Source organism: Chlorocebus sabaeus, chromosome 4, assembly GCF_047675955.1.
Source record: "Chlorocebus sabaeus isolate Y175 chromosome 4, mChlSab1.0.hap1, whole genome shotgun sequence".
Lineage (NCBI taxonomy): Eukaryota > Metazoa > Chordata > Mammalia > Primates > Cercopithecidae > Chlorocebus > Chlorocebus sabaeus.
Window position 1 is genome coordinate 74689531 of NC_132907.1, and position 21716 is coordinate 74711246.

Here is a 21716-nt window from a genome sequence, read left to right on the forward strand (position 1 = left end):
TTGAGTTAAAGTTTTATAATCCCTAACTAAAAAAATACTCTATCCCTAAAAAAGTATTTTATTTATTTATTTATTTAATATTATTATTTTTGAGACGGAGTCTCACTCTGTCGCCCAGGCTGGAGTGCAGTGGCACCATCTCAGCTCACTGCAAACTCCGCCTCCCAGGTTCACGCCATTCTACCTCAGCCTCCTGAGTAGCTGGGACTACGGGCGTCCGCCACCACACCTGGCTAACTTTTTGTATTTTTAGTAGGGACGGTGTTTCACCGTGTTAGCCAGGATGGTTTCAATCTCCTGACCTCGTGATCCTCCTGCCTCGGCCTCCCAAAGTGCTGGGATTACAGGCGTGAGCCACCACACCAGGCCAAAAATACTCTATTTTTTAATACTCTACATCAAAGCCCTTCATATTAGAAGTGATTTCATTTATTTTTTTCTAATTATTAAACATATGACTGTGACTATGACTTAAATATGTGCCTCTTTTGTGAAAAATTTAATAATTAATTTGAACCTCAATTTGTCATACGATATATATATTTTTTCTAGTTGTAAAGTTGAAATCAATGTCAAATATTTAAAACAAAATGAAACAAAATATATTATTTTCACAAGTACGGAAGTCAACAATAATCTAGGAATTTATTTTCCCAACTTTATGGCAGTTAGTGGAATGTGGATTTAGTAAAATTATAGGGCCATTTTTGTTTTAATAAATATTGTTTATTGGTTTTTTCTTAGCTCAATAACTGGATCTCTTAGACAAACCATGATAGTAATATCCTTATTATTAACCAAGTGAAAAAAAGAAAAAAACTGCAGAAAAGTAAATGATAGCAGTAACACACAGCGCACTGTAAAGGGAAGAAAAGTCATAGTCAAACAAAGTAATTATAGGTGGGGAATTTTCAGAGAACATAATGTGAGGTCGGAATATAAATACATGCTAAATTATTCCATGTGTATTTCACAGCTTCACTCCAATTCTGACAAAGGTGATGGATCTGTCAAGTACATCCTTACTGGAGAGGGTGCTGGGACTATATTTATCATTGACGATACCACGGGTGACATCCACTCAACAAAAAGCCTAGACAGAGAGCAGAAGACCCACTATGTGCTTCACGCTCAAGCCATTGACAGACGTACAAACAAACCTCTTGAACCTGAATCTGAGTTCATCATCAAAGTGCAAGACATCAATGACAATGCTCCAAAATTCACAGATGGACCATACATTGTTACTGTGCCTGAAATGTCAGACATGGGTAAGAAAAATCATTTTTATGATTATGCAATTAACATATTTTTAAAAATAAAAAAGTCATCTTTAGAACACCAATTTTTACTTGTATATGTATCTGGAGGGGATACATATACATACACTTCATATAAATATGAAGTTTCAAAATATTTTAGTATTTTTTGAGGCATACAGTGTTAAAGACTATTGGGTCTGGCAATTATAATATTCATTGAAGTTGATTTCTAATAATGTAAGTGTAGGTAGTAGTTGGATCTCAAGGGGAAAGAAACGTACATTTGAAAACACGTGGAATACATGTTTTTTGATATGTCTCTTCTATGACGTGAATTCTATATGTATATTGTTAAGAACATACCAGCATGTTCAATTTGATTATTTGCACAGAAGAAAGATTCTAGAATGTCTGAAATTTTTGTCTCCAGGTCTTTTAAGCTTTCAGTGCATGACCAAATTATCATACCTTTAATAGTTGTTGCTACATTAATCAATAAAACTTTTCAAATATTCCTAAGCATTTACATGCCTTATTTATTTAAAAATATATGACAGCCCTGTGAAGTATTTTGAAAATCATTTTCAAGATGTGCAAACTGGCATAAAGTATTTAAGTCACTTTTGCAAATTCACATATTTAGAAATAGCCAAGTAGGCATTATTCCAGGTTCAGCTGAATGCAAAGCCTACACTGTAGCCAGTGTAATCATGATCCAGGGCTTGAGTCACCCTAATGATCTGGGGCTTTTTCACCACTCACTGGTTTCTGTGGTGTAGCTATTTGAATTTATTTTTGTTTGTTTTTCATTTCATGGGATGATTTTTTTTTTAAGTTTAAAATGGTTCTTCTGTGATAATACTTTTTGACTACCTTTATGAGACTCTAAGCTTTGTAACACATTTATTGAGTAAAGATTTCATATATTTAATTTTACTGCACATGTATGAGTATTGTTTCAGATTAAGGTTCTTATAGTCAGTCACTGATCAAGTCAGTCTGTGAATTTGATATATATATGTGTGTGTGTGTGTATATATGTGTGTGTGTGTGTGTGTGTGTGTATGTATATATATTTTAGTGGAAGATGGCAGCATCTTTCCTGCCAACTCCAGATTCCAGTGTATGTTAGTCTTCTTGAGCTAGGCAGATAGCTCCTGCAGTCACTGTAGGAGCAGGTAAGGAAGAGACAGTGAGGTCTTCCTCATAGCTGAAGTCTCAGGGGAGAAAGCAATTGCCAAACTCGTTCCCTCTGGACCACAGCAGAAAACAGGAACCAGCCTGCAGGAGCCTAAGAGAGGCCCAGAATATTGATCTCCAGGGAGAGTCGAGGGGGAATTAAAGGCTTCAGCATGATTAACTCTGGTGGGTGAGAGTTTGCATGGGAACTCAAGGACAGAATTATCTCTGCCACATCAAGGAATTGAGGCCCACAAAACTGATCTCCTCTGCCTTAGGAAGGCAAAGGTTCCCACCTGTGAGAGTGCTCCTGGTGAGCTATTTCCAAGACAAGTAAGGGTCCTTAGGAGCACAAAGGAAACTGTCATAACCACAGGGGGTAAAACACTAGAGAGAAAAACAGGCACAGCAGGAATTACCCGGAAAGATGGTACACTAAACAGTAGTCAGTGCGAGCATTGGAGGGTTTTTACCGACGCCACAAACATTTCTGTAACTCAAAGCCTTTTCCTTTAAACAAATAAGTAAATAACAACAATAAAGAAAATCAATATATGGATTGAAGGTGTGGATGGTAACTGATTAGACTTGAATTATTGTCCTGGTACCTAAAATTGTAACTGACTGCAAGAAGTAGCTAATAGCCACGGAAACAAACATAAAATTGTGGATATTGTGGGAAAAAGAAAGCAGATTTAGAGAACATATTCATTAGACCTATCATGTGAATAACATGTGTTCTTGGAGAAAAATAAAGAGCAAGTGGAGGAAAGGAGCAATCATAATTTTTCTTGAAGTGAATAATATACTGACTTTATAAGTTTAGTTGACTTTCCAAGTTCCAGGAAGACTTAATAAGAGTCAAACATAGGAAAATCCTGTTAAAGTTTTAAAACCTAATAAAAAAGAGAAAATTTTAAAAAATTCAGATTTTTTAAAATTAGCTCTGAATAAATGTGAATATGCTACCCTCACATTTATTACATGAAATAGAGGAATCTGATAGAGAGTTAAGTCCCATTTACAGCCTACAGAGAAAACACTGAAGCCCCAAATCTATTGTTCAGAGAAATATGATCCATCAGCTAGGGCAAAATAAATATTTGGAGACGGATCTGGAAAGTCTATTATTCTCCTACCTAATTTAGAAAAACATTTGAGAAAATAGTTGAAATAAATCAGAACAGAGATCTAAAAGTAAAGGAAAATTACAAAGAGGAAAAATGTTATCAGCTTTTTGAACTCTGGAATAGGTGTGTGTGTGCGTGTGTGTGTGTGTGTGTGTGTGTACACTGAGTTAATACGAATGGATATTTTTGAAATACTGTCAAAGGATGCCACATAATCTATGTGAGAATCATGAGGCATAAAGTAATTTTTGCAGAAAAGACTGAGTTGAGGACTCGGGAACAAGTCAAAGTCCTCATCTGGGGTTTGGGAAGAAAGATGGGAATGGTGAAAAGTTAATATTCTTAAGTTCTCTTACTGAGATGAGTATGGTTGAGGGACAAAAATTTAATATCTGAAAGTAGTATAGAAAAAGGACAAGATAGAGTAAGTTTCAACTCTCTGTACTACTGTGGTTTCAGGCAAGATTCTATTGAGTTATTTTATGGGAAACCTTAAGCTGAATAATGGAAATTACATTTGGTCAGTAAGTTTTTGTGTGCGTGTGTATATACACACATTACTCTAGGAAAACAAATTCATACAATTCATGATAATAACATATAATACATATTGTAACATGAATGCATAGAACATGATACGAAAGTGGAGGGAAAAATTCACTGTACATTGTGTTCTTAAGAATGGGTGATATTTTCATTAACTCTAACTCTGATTTTTTTTTTTTTTTTTTTTTTTTTTTTTTTTTTTTTTTTTTGAGTCAGAGTCTCGCTCCACCACCCAGGCTGGAGCACAGTGGCATGATCTTGGCTCACTTCAACCTCTGCCTCCCACGTTCAAGCAATTCTCAAGTGTCAGCCTCCCAAGTAGCTGGGATTACAGGCATGTTCCACCAGGTCCAGCTAAAGTTTGTAATTTTAGTAGAGGCGGAGTCTTGCCATGTTGGTCAAAATGATCTTGAACTCTTGGTCTAACATGATCCGCCCTTCTGGGCCTCCCAAAGTGCTGGGATTTGAGGTGTGAGCCACTGTGCCTGACCAACTCTGATTTTAGAAACCAAAAGTTGATGATATTATAGGGCAAAGATCTGCAGACAATGGTAGGGGGAACAAATCTGTCCTGCTCCCTGTTTTTGTGCGTTTACCGAAACACAGCTACACTCGTTTACTTGAAGATTGTCCGTGGTAGTTTTGGCACTGCAGTGGCAGAGCTGGGGGGTCATATCACTGGCCCACAATGCCCAAAATATTTACAGTGTTTTCTTTTATTTAAAAAAAAAAATGAGTTTGCCAGTCTTCATTGTAAGCTATTATAGGGAGATTAGAGGCAAGGAACAATTAGAGGATGGTGTCATAGTTCTGATACACAAGGTATCTGCTGATCTATAGCAGTTAGTGTTCTGCCAGCCCTACTGGACTATATATGTATACACAGAAATATGGCACTTGTTACAAATATATGGGATCATGCTTATTCCCTTTGGGTGGATACTGTTAGTTATCTAATGAATATCCAGGCTTCCCTTCTGTGATACTAAGATAGCCCAGTTTTGTTAGAGAATATAGATGTGTTGCAAAATATGCATGTACATGCACAGAAAACATCTGAAGGAAATACACACACGTTGTTGAAAGTTTACTTCTAAACACTATATTGTGGCTTTATTTGGCATGAAATGAAAAAGTGGTTCTAAATTTTTAATAAAAATCCTTTTTATAACACTAACACTTAAAATATACTGGTTTCTAATGCTAACTAACGACAAATAATAACATAAGTAGGTGACAACAAAATTTTTATCAACATATGGTGCCTGATAAAATTACTTTTTTTTTTTTTACCATATACTCATTAATTCAGTTTTGAATCATTAAAAAAAAACTCTCTCCATATATTTATTCAATTCTTTCTTGGGTGAGAGAGAGTAAATGCATTTTATGTGCTGAGAGCTGTGATACTGGCTAGTAATATAATGATTAATAAAACAAGACCACTACCTTTGAGCAAACTGCAGACTTACAAATAGAAAATTCCAATATGATGTCTGATAAGCACCAAAATAGGGGAACCATAGAGTTGGACAGGGAGCCCCACTTGTGGATGACAGAAGACGTCCTCAGAGAATCTTAAATAATGCATAATGGTTTATCAGGTAGAAAAGGAAAAATAAATGGACATTTGACGTACAGGATAAAATGATTTAAAAAAATACTATTTTCTTCCTGGTGAGTTTATAGTCCATCTTGGGCTGTGTGTGTCTGTGTGTGTGTGTGTGTATGTGTACCCGTGTGTGCATTTGTGTGTTTTGGGGAAATAAACAGGAAGATCATTCAAATAATAGATTTTCTATATAGCTTTGCAAATATGTTACGAGAAGACAGAAAAGGCAGTACCAGAGACTTCCTTGGCGTGCACGATTTTATCAGATTATTGTTTCTTGCATCTCTCACTAAGTCATGATTATGGAGCCGAAGTAATTGCAGTGCGCTCTATTGCTAGTGAGAAAAGTGTAATGTTGTTGTATATTTCTTGTTGGTGGGCAATAATGTGCCGGCAAAGTCTGAGACATTTTGGATGGCTCAATACAGAAAGATGCAAAAATAAACTGGATTCTAAAGCATGTTTTAATGTAAGATTTGTATGTATATTTTTGATCTACACAATATAACTTCACCAATTATCTAACGAATCATATTCTCCTAGGAACAGGTTTTTCATTCTTTCCACTATTGACATTTTGGACTGGATAATTCTTTGTTGTGAGGGTCTTCCCTGTGCCTTGTAGAATGTTTAGTAACACTCCTGCCTCTGCCCAATAAATGTGGCAGTCTTCCTCCCACTACCATAAAGTGGTGATGTCTTCAGACGTCGCCAAATGTCCTCTGGATGACAAAATTGCTGTGAGTTAAAAACTACTGCCCTAGGGAACATGCAATATAAGGAATTAAAAATGTCAAAGTAGAAACACAAATTAACTAATATATTTATTAAATGGATAATCCTGTCCAGAGAGACTTTCGTAGTGACAGAATGCTCATGCCATGTACTTTAAAACAAAAATATGTCTATCTGGCTAAGTAAGCTATTGCAGTGTTTAAATATTAATTGTCATCTTGAAGTGCACAGTATTATGAAAACACTGAGGAAAGTCGTGGAATAAAATGAGGTTATTTGCACCCACAGAAGGAAGAATAATGGCGTGACTACTTGGGAACCATGAGGTTCTCATTAAAAAATATATATATATACACACACACACACACACACACACACACACGCTGTATAGCCTTCATTTAGAAGACCCCTTGAATTATGTTTGGTTCCTAGTAAGGTACTGGCTGTCATATGTGTGTGTGTGATATATACATGTATATATACATATATATGACACATACACATATATGACATACATATACACATATGTGACATATACATATATACATACATGACACATATACATGTATACATACATTAAATATTTAGATAAGCATATATACATCCACTGTATATACTTATCTAAATAATTTCAACAGAGTAAACACATGTGAACAGAATGGCATTATAATATTATTGAGGGCAAATGTAACCTGGATTATTCCATAATAGATGTACATATTTGATCAATGCAAATTTGAGACTTTAAATTTTCCTTTTTTTGTGATATACAGTACATTATCACGTCAGCCTTGATCTTTACCACCTACTGTCAATTATTTTATGGAATTACTTCTTTAATTCCTTTCTCTACAGTTACATTACATGTCTAAGTTATATAGTCTTCAGAATTGACAATTAAAATATGAGATAATGAGTTAATGTGTTTATCACAACATGAAGATGAAAATGACCATGAGATGAAATGATACCTGGTTTTTGAGTCAGGAGTCAAGTGAATGTTTTTAGAAATTAAGATGAATAAAATTGTATTTGTAAATGGCATTACACTTTCAAATGAAAAGCATATCATAACTGACTAAGAAATTTAACAATAATACAAAGACATAAAATTGGCAATAAAAAGCTGGTAAAGGTGTTTGTCTTAATTGTGCATATCATATCTCTTTTATTTAAAACAGGAATAATTTTTATCTCTTCTCTTTTTATGGAGACATCCTAAAGTTTCTGCAATTACAGTATTGCTTTCACCTAGAATGAGTTTCTATAATTGTATTAACTGAAATTTGTTTCTATTGCAGTCATTATTTTTTGTTTAATGTTTTAAATCTAGAAGTTGTTTCAAAAAAAATCTTATACTAGATCACAATGTAGTTTGGCAGAACATAAACTTTACTATTTTCTTTTTCAAATATACATTTCTGTATGAAAATGTACAAACTTTTAGCTCTTCTGTATATTAGTAAAATAGACATCATTAAATACCATTTAAAAGCATTTAACAGGTTGTAGTAGGTTATGGAACTAGTAATTTTTAATGTATGAGAGAGAATAAAATATTGTATTTTAACAGAATTATGAGTATACATTTAATAAACTTTAGGTTCAATATAATAAACTTATTTTTGCAGTTACAAAAAGGAGATTGTTTTACTGCAAAGTTCCTTTTTCTTGGAAATGCACTGAAACATCTCTAATCTTTTTCGTGTCTTCTTTTTTCACCTCCAGTCTCTAAGGCCCTAGGCTGTTCCATTTGCAGCTGTGTTTCTTGTTGCAGAGCAACAAGAAGGAACACCAGCTGTGCTGACTTTATTGTGCTTCTTGTTGGAGAGCTGATTTAGTTCTGCCCAGATATCTTGGGATGTTCACCCTGGACACCTGCCAAGATTCTAGTAGCCATTTAAAAATCATTACCCTGGGGCATAATGTTCGGAATGGGATCATTTCCAGAAAGTACAGCCAGCTCTCTAATTCTACATGGAACATTGCAGTACTCGTGAAGAGACACATTGGGCAACTGACAAATCAGAAAGTAGACACATTTTTGCAAGTTTCATAATTTTCTTCTTTATTTGCATAAGTATTCTTCTGTGTAAGTTAGCTTTTGTTTCGTACAAATCAACCCGTCCACAATTTAGTGGCCTCAAACAATATTTGTTTTATTTGCTCATAATTCGGTGGGCCAGGCTACTCTTCTGCTAGGGTCATACATTGCTCTGTAGTCATCTAGGAGCTCAAGTGGAGCTGGTGCCTCCCTCATCTGCAGTGGTGGATGCTGGTTATCACCTGGTTTTTCTGGGGTCTCAACTAGGTGGCTTGTCTCTCTCTGATCCATGGTATCTCATCCTCCAGTTAGGGGCCTGCTTCGTGTGCATTCTTAGGTCGGTAGTTCAAGGGGATAAGAGTCAAAATATTAAGGGTTTTAGAGAGAGGAGGCTCAGAAGTTCTGTTTTTCCACTTTTCCTGCATTCTGTTGTTGTATCCCCTCAGTTGAAGGAAGATATTCCGTAAATATTTATCAAACAAGTACATGATGTTCCTTTCCACCTACAATTACATCTAGAGGAAAGATTTTGTGGAAATATTGACTCTTAATTTTTGGAACATAGTTGTTCCAATACCTGGTAAAATTGCATTATTGTTTCATTGGGTAAAGATTCTTTATATATATATATATATATATATATATATATATATATATATATATATCTCCTTAACTTTGTTGTTGTAAATTAAAGAAAGGTCCAATAAACCAACATAGTTTTTAACTCTTATTCAGTGATTGATGTGATTTACTAGATTGTGTTTTACACTTCAAGTGATTCCTGAGCCTTTCCATTTACTTTTTTTTTTAACTTATATGTTAAGTTCAGCAATATATGTACAGGATGTGCAGGTGTGTTACATAAGTAAACATGTGTCATGGGGTTTGTTGTATAGATCATTTCATCACCCATATATCAAACCTAGTATCCATTAGTTATTTTTCCTGATCCTCTCCCTCTTCCCATCCTCTGCCCATTGGTAGGCCCCAGAGTACACGGTTACCCTCTTACCACTTACTTTTTATGAATGTGAATGTAGACCAGACTTGGAATTCCCTAATAAAACTGATCATTTCACAAGATAAAATACTTGACTAGAAGATATCTAGTTTTCTAGATAAATTGGATTACATTCATACAGATTTAATTGGTACATCATGTTTTAAAAAATATGATAGCCAAAGAATGACTTTCTTGTTTATAGGCCTCGATGTAGAAAACTGAAACACAAAACAAACCCGTCGGAGGTTCTTGGCAGTTTAAAGAAGCAGGTTATGTGTAGGTAATTCTAAAAAATAGAATAAGTGAAATTATTACAGTGGTCAGTGGATCATTGAGGTATATAATTTGGCTTTGGAATGTACCACTTCTCTTGAAGTAGATAATGTCTTTTTTTGAGAAAATAAACATAACAAAATATTTACTACAATTGATCTTAGAGCAACCTTGGCTTATTATTTTAGCACCTCTCACCTTTAATTATAAGTTACTTAGAAATCATCTGATATTATACTGGTCTGTAGGTCCCTTAAAAATATATTTTAAAAATCTCAGTATCATGTACACCTAACACAGTGTCTAAAACTAAATAGGTAATAAATAAAATATGTATAGAATGAGTAAACACAGATTATATACATTTTCACAGAGACTGAGAGCTATTATTAAATGTGACATTTTTCCTATATTTATCATATTCATTCATGAATCAATTTTCTCATGAGAATCATTCTTATTAATTACAGAAATTGACCAGAATGTCACACATATAGATCCTAATAATAACAATTTATGTTGTTTCTTTCTTACTGAGGAAATAGAATAAAGCAATAATCTCAAAATTGACACTTGTCATAATTCAAGTATCACTAAAAATATTAATCAGTCTATGTTGTTGTCCCTATATTTTAATCAAAGCATATGAATTAAAATTGTATCATTTTATAAGTTGAAAAATATTTTAAGCAAAAGCTGAAATTATGGTATTAGGACATATACTGAAATTTTATTTTATTTAAACAATCAGGATATGTGATAATCACTCTCACTTTTAATTGAGCCTGATTTCTAATTCTGTTTGGATAAGTTTTTTTGGGGGGGCACATAATTTTGGATGGTTTTGTCCATTTCCTAGGAGTCAGGTCTTCAGTGAATGTTCAGTGATCAGGCAAAGAGAAAGCTCAACGTCAGAGATGTGGAGTAGGCCCAGTGATTAGATATAGAGTGAAGGCACCAAGATCATATCTGAAAATAACACACACATACAAAATGACTAGGTTTAGCGTGAAGGCATAGTGACCAGGCATCGAGTGAAAATGACACAGCAGTCAGATATAAACATTGCAGTCAGGTATAGCTGGAAGGTGCAATGGTCAGGTATAGACAGAAGGCAAAATGATCAGGTTTAGAGAGAAAGTACAGCATCAGATATAGTGAGAAGATACAGCAATTGGGTATAGAATGAATGCACAGTGATTGGGTGTAGAGAAAAGTCACCATGATCAGATACATGCACAATGGTCAGGTATAGAGGGGAGACACAGCAATTGGATGTAGAAACAAAACACTGTGAAGGTAGCAGGTGAGGGCACATCACTTAGAGAGAAAGCCCAGTGTGGAAGAAGACTGGCAGTGCCATCACAGGTCTCTACTGCTTTCTACCAGACTTCCATTTTCCCACTGGTTTTCGGTGATCAGTCCTTGATCATCATGAATTCATTCTCTTTGTCATAATTGCACATCTTCTTGAAATCCTCTGAGTTTCTCTCAGCCAATTTCACTTCCCCTTTTAATATATAGAAAAATTTTCTTGTACTCCTACTCTGGCAAGGAGAAAACTTTGAAATCCTGTTTGGATATTATTGTCCTGTACAAGCTAAATGGCCAATTTAAATCTTCCACTACTGTGCCACATGGAAACACCATGGAATATTGTGGAAGCTGCGACCTTTCATAAAGGGGGTGCTACTCTCCAAGTTTATCACAACAGTCCATGTAGATACCAAGAAACAAGCACCCTTACACATAGAAGCAAATGTGATGACTTTTGTTATATGCAACTGTTTCTGGTAATTTATTATGTAGTATAGAAAACAAACACACAAAAAAACCCACAAAAATCTAAATATGCAACAATAAGCAATGTGGAATGTAAGATAGCTACAGAAATTATATTAAACATCTTTTATTTTAATTATATTTATTAAGTATATATTATAAAAGAAGAGATCAAAGTATTTGTTCTTTGTCTTTCAAGATCAATAATTTACTAGATTATTACTCTGTAGTGATTCTTCTGTGTCATGTCTCCCTCATACATGAAGCTGTCTGTATTTTTTTATTTTTTTTGAGACAATATCTTACTCTGTCCCCCAGGTTAGCTACAGTGCAGTGGCATGATTATGACTCACTGCAGCCTTGATCTCCCAGGCTCAAGTGATCCTCCCACCCTAGCCTCCCACCTAAAGGCATGTACTACCATGCCCAGCTAATTGTTGTATTTTTATTAGAGACAGGGTTTCACAATGTTGCCCACACTGAACAAAAATTTAATTGTTACATTCAAGTGTTCTTTATTAGTGGATTTTGAATTCTTGTGTTGTATCTTAATGTAAATTTTCTGGTCCATTATTTCAAGTGCCTTATTCAGAGATACCAATGTAAATTGTTCACTTAATTTTCATAGTTGTCATAAATACTCAAATCGTAAATGTCTCATCCGGTTATTTCTAAAATTCTGTTAATTCTTTCCTCCAATTAAGTTACCTGAATTTTCAAAAAAATAGTATTTTACGTAATTGTCATGTAGATATCCATGACAAATTATTGGGTGGGGTAAAAATTCATAGTGTTTTGTTTACTGTATGTATATATGTACAAAATTATAGCCCTTTGAATGAACAGAGATAGAGTTATAGAAAGGTATATAAGACAATGCTAAGGTTGCTTTCCTTAAGAGAAATAGCACTGGACTTGTGTTTAGTTTTCTTACCAAGTATAGGTATGACTTCTCTAACTTAAAATATCCGGTATAATCAATACATTTAACAACAAGAGATTGATGGGAGTGGTTCTCTACTGTCTTTTCAGCAAAGAGATATCATAGCAGCACTTAGGCTGTACCTGCTTTATAACTAAAAATACACTTGGAATCAGATTCCATGTGATTAAAGCAACCACTGAGACTGCAGTTGACAGCTACATAAAGAACCTGGTGATTCCAAGCGACATTTCATGAACTCTGTTCCACCATGTTTAATTTTCTGTCTTAAATATACATTTGTATAATGTAGTGAGCCAATGATATTCTACTGTCTATACTTTTATTTACCTGGTTAGATGCTTTGCAAACACTCACCTGTGTTATGGAGGGTAGTGACTCAGCAACATTTGCCTCCGAGGGAGGACAGCTTGCAACAAAGCCACACCAGCCCAACCACATTTCAGAGTATGTGAGTGAGAAATCAACTTTTATTGCTTAAAGACTCTAAAATTTAGTGTTTGTTTGTTATTGCAATATAACTTACTCTTAAATATATCTTTCTGATATATCACCCCTTTGACATGTCAGAGACCATATACCAAAAAGAAACCATAAATATTTCAAAAAGAAACCATAATAATAAGATAGGGTACCAAGAGTGGATAAGAGATTCCAAAAATTCCTAGAGCACTGAAGACACTGAAATTGGATTAATGGGCAGGAGGTGGGTGGCGTGGGGAGATAGATCAAATGAATAGCCCTAAACATTAAAGGAGAACATTATCTTGTCCAAGAAAGTCCTTGTAAATACAAGATACGGAGAAGAAACTGGGAAAGTCACCCGGACAACTTATTAAATTGAAGCTTTCGAAACAAGAAAGAGTTTTTTTGTTTTTTTTTTTTTGTTTTTTTTAATCTCTTCTGTGCAATCTAAGAAACTATATTTTTATTCTACCATAAGGCCTTTGTTGAATTTTTCTGAGGATGGATCAAAAAAGGAATATTGTGACACAAGAATTAACTTCCAGTAAACCAAAACGTCCACATCACAGGGGAACAAAAACAAAATAAAATAAAACAGCTCTTATCAATAGACAAATATCACAAGTCCCCTCTTCTGATGCAAGTTACTCCTGCTTTGGAAACAGAAGAGTACTCAACCAGCTTGGAAAGAATATCAGTGCATTCCAGCCACACTTACTAACAGGTAGCATTCCAGTTGAGAGGGGAAAACATCAACTCAGTTTTTAAATGATAATATGCTATTATCTTTCAATCAACCAGCTGTTTTTTCTTTTTTTTTCTTTCATTTTTTCGGAAATAAAGCAACAACATAAAAGACAAGGATTAAAATGAACAGAATAATGATTCACTGTGGAGAACACTGTGAAATTTTGTTGCATTCATTAAACAAGAACAGCATGAAGTTGACGCAGGACTTTTCTCGCCCCCTTTGCTGGACTTGCAGCAGGGGTCACTCCATCTGCTTAGCCCACTGCACTCAGCCCCTGGCAGGAGGGAGCATGTAAGCGAGGAAGTGTGGGGTCTGGCCAACTGCTTTGAGCATCAACACAGGAGCAAGCTCTGTGTGAGGCTGCAGTCAGGTCAGGTGTGTCACCCTGAGGGGAATTTGATGATGCCCAGGCAGTGGTGCCTGTGACCCCCAAACCCCAGAGGGGTTTTTACAGTGTGCTAATTGGCTGCCTGCTGTCCAATGGAAAGAGACATGTTAGCATCTCAGCCTTTTGCCCTGCTCTGGCACATGACTCTAGGACTCTCATGGCTCCGGGACTGACTTGGACTTGCCATTGCTTCTGTCATGTGAGGCAGCTGCCCTCCATTGGCAAGGTCAGAGGGCCAGTGCTATAGACTTTCTGGGCACCTTCATTCAGTGGGTCTCATGCGCTTGTCCCACATCCAAGAAGAATGAGGTAACACTGATAGTTGAAGGGTAGTGAAGGCAGAGAATTTTATTGAATGACCAAACAGCTCTCAGTGGAGAGGGGATGGAAGGGTTGGCTTGTCTCTCCTGAAGTCAGGTCATCTCTCTGTGTGGCTGAGTCCACAGTTTTTGTAGGCATAGGTTAAAGAAGTGTGTACTGATCCATTCATGGGTTTGGAAAAAAGGTTGAAACAAAGGGACCAGTCAAAGGTGGGAACAGTGTAAAACAATTAGGAAAGGGTAGATATATGTAAAATAAGTGTAGGGTGAAGCTCAATCAAAGGAAAGCACTACAAAGAGGAAGACAGATTCTTAATCTGGTCTATGAATTTGACTTGTAACTTGGTCTTCATGCTTTAAACTGTCTTTGGCTTGAAGATGAGATTTCATGGGATACCCGCCCCTGGTTTGCCTAGAATTTCTCTGCCTCCTGCCTCTATCATTTCCTCCTCTGAAGAGGTGCATCTAACTGCTGTTAGAATAGGGATCATGACCGATATTAGCTACTTCCTGCTGACAGGGGATGCTGTTTTGGGAAAACGGAACTCAGATTCCCCTCAGAGGCCTATCTGAGGGTTTCTGATTAAAGGGAGCTATCATCCGAGGCTCCGGTTGTGTGACCACTTAAAGTTTGACAGCCTGTAGGAGAGAAGAGCAAGTTTTACAAGGTTAAGTATGCATGGATCAAATATTAACTCCTCACACAAAGAGGAGTTAAAAGGAAAGAATCTAGTGCCTAAGATAACAGATATAAGAGATTAAATATACTAATCATCCTGAAAACAATATTGTGCCCCAAGCTGTTTCACCCTGGTGAAAGAAATTAAATCTTAGATAGGAGCAATTAAACTTTACAAGAGAGATAATTGTTTTAGGAAGTAGATATTCCCATTGGTGTTCAGGATTAAAGAGTCCTTCATAAAGATACCTTATGGGCTTAATTACGATAAAGGCTAAACAAGAAATGCTTGATTTTAATGATATAGCTGTGTCACAGATTTTTTTATTTTTTATTTATTTATTTTTTTGAGACAGTGTCTCACTCTGTCACCTAGACTGGAGTGCAGTGGCATGATCATAGCCCACTGCAACCTTGAACTCCTGGGCTCAAGACCCTCCTGCCTCAGCCTCCTGATTAACTGGTACTACAGGTGTGTACCACCACATCTGTATAATTTTTTATTTTAAAAACTTTCTTTTTTTGGCTGGGTGCGGTGGTTCACACCTGTAATCACAGCACTTTGGGAGGCCGAGGCGGGTGGATCGCGAGGTCAGGAGATCAAGACCATCCTGGCTAACACAGTGAAACCCCGACTCTACTAAAAATACAAAAACTTAGCCAGGCGCAGTGGTAGGCGCCTGTAGTCCCAGCTACTCGGGAGGCTGAGGCAGGAGAATGGTGTGAACCTGGGAGGCGGAGCTTGCAGTGAGTCGAGATCGCACCACTGCACTACAGCCTGGGCGACAGAGCGAGACTCCATCTCAAAAAAAAAAAAAAAAAAAAAAAAAAATTTTTTTTTTTTGTAGAAACATGATATCTCTATGTTGCCCAGGCTGGTCTTGAACACCTGGGCTCAAACTCCTGAGCTCAACTTGGCCTCTCACAGTTCTGTTATAGGTATGAGCCACTGCACTAGGCCTTTCTCATAGTTTTAAAAAATGCATTTTTTAAAAATTTTTTGAGACAAGGTCTCACTCTGTTACCCAGGCTGAAGTGCAGTGGCACAATCAGGGCTCACTGCAGCCTTGCCCTCTGATGGTCAACTGATTCTCCTACCTCAGCCTCCTGAGTAGCTAGGACCACAAGTGTGCACTACCAAGTGTGGCTAATTTTGTATTTTTTGCAGAAACAGGGTTTTGCTATGTTGCCCAGGCTGGTCTTAAACTACTGAGTTTAAGCAATCCACTAGCCTCAGCCTCCCAGAATGCTGGGATTGCAAGTGTGAGCCACCATGCAGGCTCATGAATTAATTCTTGATGGTGACACCATTACTTTTCACTTCATTAATTAAGTAAAATGGAAGCTAATCTCAAGAAACCATTTCTAAAACATATCACACATAAGAGAGATAATTTATAGGATACTTTGACAACAAATATTTGAGTTCTTAAACATTATCTCTCTCTCTCTCTCTCTCTCTCTCTCTCTCTATATATATATATATATAAAACATTCTCTCCTAAGAAATTCCTCATTTCATTTCACATGCAATAAACAACTCTCCAGATGATGTATTTATCAGGTTATAATATGCTGAGTAATTCACGTTTTTGAATGCAAAGGGCATCCAGATTCTCGTTTTAAAGTACAGATTGAGTATCCCTAATTCCAAAATCTGAAATCCAAAATGCTCCAATATCCAAAACTTTCTGAATGCTCAAGTGATGATAAAGATGACATTGTTTAACGCTGAAGAAAAGTTCCTATGTGATGAAAATATGTGATAGGGTCATTGTAGGAATAGAGTAGTGTGCATTTGTAACAGAACAAAAAATCTTGTCCATCTATAAAATCAAAGATGTAAACAATTGCTAATAAGGCAAGTGACTCTAGAGAAAAAATTTTAAATAGCCATCTCCAGAGGAACCATTTCCTGGTCCCTCAATTGCTTCTGATGTTTATTCTCTCCTTAAAAAGTACAGTAGACAGTAATCTTTTAGTTTATTGTTTAATGGCTCATATATGTATTCTGGTGATGCTGTTCTTCTACTTAGCTACTACAAATGCATTACTTTTTCACTGCATTAATTCATTAATTGTATGCTTTTTTTTTTTTTTTTTTTTTTTTTTTTTAACCATTTAGTACTTCTGTGTGAAAATGATTGTTTAGGAGATGCGGGCTCTTTTTTGGTTCCATATGAACTTTAAAGCAGTTTTTCCAATTCTGTGAAGAAACTCGTTGGTAGCTTGATGGGGATGGCATTGAATCTATAAATAACCTTGGGCAGTATGGCCATTTTCACGAGATTGATTCTTCTTATCCATGAGTATGGTATATTCTTCCATTTGTTTGTGTCCTCTTTGATTTCACTGAGCAGTGCTTTGTAGTTCTCCTTGAAGAGGTCCTTTACATCCCTTGTAAGTTGGATTCCTAGGTATTTTATTCTCTTTGAAGCAATTGTGAATGGAAGTTCATTTATGATTTGGCCCTCTGTTTGTCTGTTACTGGTGTATACGAATGCTTGTGATTTTTGCACATTAATTTTGTACCCTGAGACTTTGCTGAAGTTGCTTATCAGCTTAAGGAGATTTTGGGCTGAGACAATGGGATTTTCTAAATATACAATCATGTCATCTGCAAAGAAGGACAATTTGACTTCTTCTTCTCCTCACTGAATCCCCTTGATTTCTTTCTCTGGCCTGATTGCCCTAGCCAGAACTTCCAACACTATGTTGAATAGGAGTGGTGAGAGAGGGCATCCCTGTCTTGTGCCAGTTTTCAAAGGGGATTTTTCCAGTTTTTGTCCATTCAGTATGATATTGGCTGTGGGTTTGTCATAGATAGCTCTTATTATTTTGAGGTACGTTCCATCAATACCAAATTTATTGAGCGTTTTTAGCATGAAGGGCTGTTGAATTTTGTCAAAAGCCTTTTCTGCATCTATTGAGATAATGATGTGGTTCTTGTCTTTGGTTCTGTTTATATGCTGGATTATGTTTATTGATTTGCGAATGTTGAACCAGCCTTGCATCCCAGGGATGAAGCCCACTTGATCATGGTGGATAAGCTTTTTGATGTGCTGCTGAATCCGGTTTGCCAGTATTTTATTGAGGATTTTTGCATCGATGTTCATCAGGGATATTGGTCTAAAATTCTCTTTTTTTGTTGTGTCTCTGCCAGGCTTTGGTATCAGGATGATGTTGGCCTCATAAAATGAGTTAGGGAGGATTCCCTCTTTTTCTATTGATTGGAATAGTTTCAGAAGGAATGGTACCAGCTCCTCCTTGTACCTCTGGTAGAATTCAGCTGTGAATCCATCTGGTCCTGGACTTTTTTTGGTTGGTAGGCTATTAATTATTGCCTCAAATTCAGAGCCTGCTATTGGTCTATTCAGGGATTCAAATTCTTCCTGGTTTTGTCTTGGAAGAGTGTAAGTGTCCAGGAAATTATCCATTTATTCTAGATTTTCTAGTTTATTTGCGTAGAGGTATTTATAGTATTCTCTGATGGTAGTTTGTATTTCTGTGGGGTCGGTGGTGATATCCCCTTTCTCATTTTTTATTGCGTCTATTTGATTCTTCTCTCTTTTCTTCTTTATTAGTCTTGCTAACGGTCTGTCAATTTTGTTGATCTTTTCAAAAAACCAACTCCTGGATTCATTGATTTTTTGGAGGGTTTTTTTAAGTCAAAAGAACAAAGCTGGAGGCATCACACTACCTGACTTCAAACTATACTACAAGGCTACAGTAACCAAAACAGCATGGTACTGGTACCAAAACAGAGATATAGACCAATGGAACAGAACAGAGTCCTCAGAAATAATACCACACATCTACAGCCATCTGATCTTTGACAAACCTGAGAGAAACAAGAAATGGGGAAAGGATTCCCTATTTAATAAATGGTGCTGGGAAAATTGGCAAGCCATAAGTAGAAAGCCGAAACTGGATCCTTTCCTTACTCCTTATACGAAAATTAATTCAAGATGGATTAGAGACTTAAATGTTAGACCTAATACCATAAAAACCCTAGAGGAAAACTTAGGTAGTACCATTCAGGACATAGGCATGGGCAAAGACTTCATGTCTAAAACACCAAAAGCAACGGCAGCAAAAGCCAAAATTGACAAATGGGATCTCATTAAACTAAAGAGCTTCTGCACAGCAAAAGAAACTACCATCAGAGTGAACAGGCAACCTACAGAATGGGAGAAAATTTTTGCAATCTACTCATCTGACAAAGGGCTAATATCCAGAACCTACAAAGAACTCAAACAAATTTACAAGAAAAAAACAAACAACCCCATCAAAAAGTGGGTAAAGGATATGAACAGACAGTTCTCAAAAGAAGACATTCATACAGCCAACAGACACATGAAAAAATGCTCATCACTGGCCATCAGAGAAATGCAAGTCAAAACCACAATGAGATACCATCTCACACCAGTTAGAATGGCGATCATTCAAAAGTCAGGAAACAACAGGTGCTGGAGAGGATGTGGAGAAATAGGAACACTTTTACACTGTTGGTGGGATTGTAAACTAGTTCAACCATTATGGAAAACAGTATGGTGATTCCTCAAGGATCTAGAACTAGAGGTACCATATGACCCAGCCATCCCATTACTGGGTATATACCCAAAGGATTATAAATCATGCTGCTATAAAGACACATGCACACGTATGTTTATTGCGGCACTATTCACAATAGCAAAGACTTGAAATCAACCCAAATGTCCATCAGTGACAGACTGGATTAAGAAAATGTGGCACATATACAACATGGAATACTATGCAGCCATAAAAAAGGATGAGTTTGTGTCCTTTGTAGGGACATGGATGCAGCTGGAAACCATCATTCTTAGCAAACTATCACAAGAACAGAAAACCAAACACTGCATGTTCTCACTCATAGGTGGGAACTGAATAATGAGATCACTTGGACTCGGGAAGGGGAACATCACACACCGGGGCCTATCATGGGGACGGGGGAGGGGGGAGGGATTGCATTGGGAGTTATACCTGATGTAAATGATGAGTTGATGGGTGCTGACGAGTTGATAGGTGCAGCACAGCAACATGGCACAAGTATACATATGTAACAAACCTGCACGTTATGCACATGTACCCTAGAACTTAAAGTATAATAATAATAATTAATTAGTTAATTAAAAAGGAAATGATTGTTTATCAGTAGCATACAAATTCCGAGTCAGAAATAGTGGTGATGCCAAATAACCAGAGATTGTCCACATAGGTGGCTGAGATAATGCTTTCTGATGGTTAAATGTACACAGATAGTGTTTCATTCACAAAATTATTAAAAACATAACTTACTTTCAGTCTATAGAAATAAGATGCATATGAAATTTAAATGAATTTCATATTTAATCTTGTGTCCCATCCCCAAAGTGTCTCATTATGTATATGCAAATATTTGAAACTGAAAAGAATCTGAAATCTGAAATGTTGGTCCCAAGCATAAGAGATACTTAACTTGTACTCACTATATTAGCATCAAATATAGAATCTAACTTTTGTGTTTCAGAGTGTGTAGTCATTACTCTTCAAAATGGGTAAAAGACCATTGGGGAGAAATCTGTTAATACCTTCTGTGTCAGTCAAAGTTCTAGCAGAAAAACACATCAACTGGCGGTTAGACAAATAGGAAAAATTGAGAACAAGTTACAAAAATGGAGGGACTGAAACGTCAAATAGTACCCTATGAAACAATCACTGCAACAGTAGGGCTCCTTCAAGGCTGAGAGGAGTAGTATTACCTAAGCCCAGAACCTGGATCTTTATAGAATGGACCATGGTAGGGGACAGCTGAAAGGGAGCTGGAACCACTGAAGTACTGCAATCTTAGTCAGAGAAATCATCCGAAGCAGAAAGAAGGTGGGAGGGAGAGAGAGACAGAAAGACAGAGACAGAGAGATTGACTTATTATTGTTTTTCAATTTCCATCTATTACTTCCCCTTATTCTGTTGGTAAGAAAAGCTAATCAATATCAATGACAGGTATTAAGTTTCTACAAGCAGAGCAGAGCAGGATAGGGTAGGAAATTAATTTGAGATAATATACAAATATACTTGTAAAATATGTAAGACTAGTGGGCATATGATCAGTCCAGTCAGTTTTCACTACAGCCATTTACTCTGTACAACTATGAAGAGAATCATGAACATTCTACAAGACTGCAGAGGAGCACAACAGTGTTGTTAGTACCTGGATATTACTCCCTTCTAAGTATTCTGCCACATACTCTTATTTGACAAAATGGATTTACTGCCTTGGCCTTTCACTCTAGGAAATGTGATAGAAAGCTTCTTCTGCCCAAGTAGATGCATCCACAGTGTCCTTATACACCACCAGGGACCACACAAAACAATTGCAGAAAATACTGTAAGTATTAAACAAGATTCAGCAGATCTTGACTGGGTCGAGTAATAGCGTATATGAGAAAGACTGCTACATATCAAAATAGATAGGGTTGGACTTGAATTCTGCCTTCTCCAATTGTCAACTAAACAACTTTTTTGAACCTCAACTTCTCTATGGGTAAAACAGTATTAAATGTCATTTTCTCAATATTAATGTTAATTTAATTATTTTATTAAA

General features: G+C 36.4%; 1 protein-coding gene across 8 annotated transcripts in view; it reads left to right on the top strand.

Annotated features, from left to right (window-relative positions):
- Window positions 1–21716, top strand: part of CDH18 (cadherin 18) — a 1112094-nt gene that overhangs the window by 839152 nt on the left and 251226 nt on the right. For 7 of the 8 annotated variants that reach the window (XM_073014822.1, XM_073014825.1, XM_073014827.1 and 4 more), the window contains one exon: window positions 977–1271. In XM_073014822.1, the coding sequence (XP_072870923.1) occupies window positions 977–1271 (295 nt within the window). Of the gene's footprint in view, window positions 1–976; window positions 1272–21716 lie in introns of those variants that run through there. The other variant, XM_073014824.1, reaches the window with a different exon arrangement.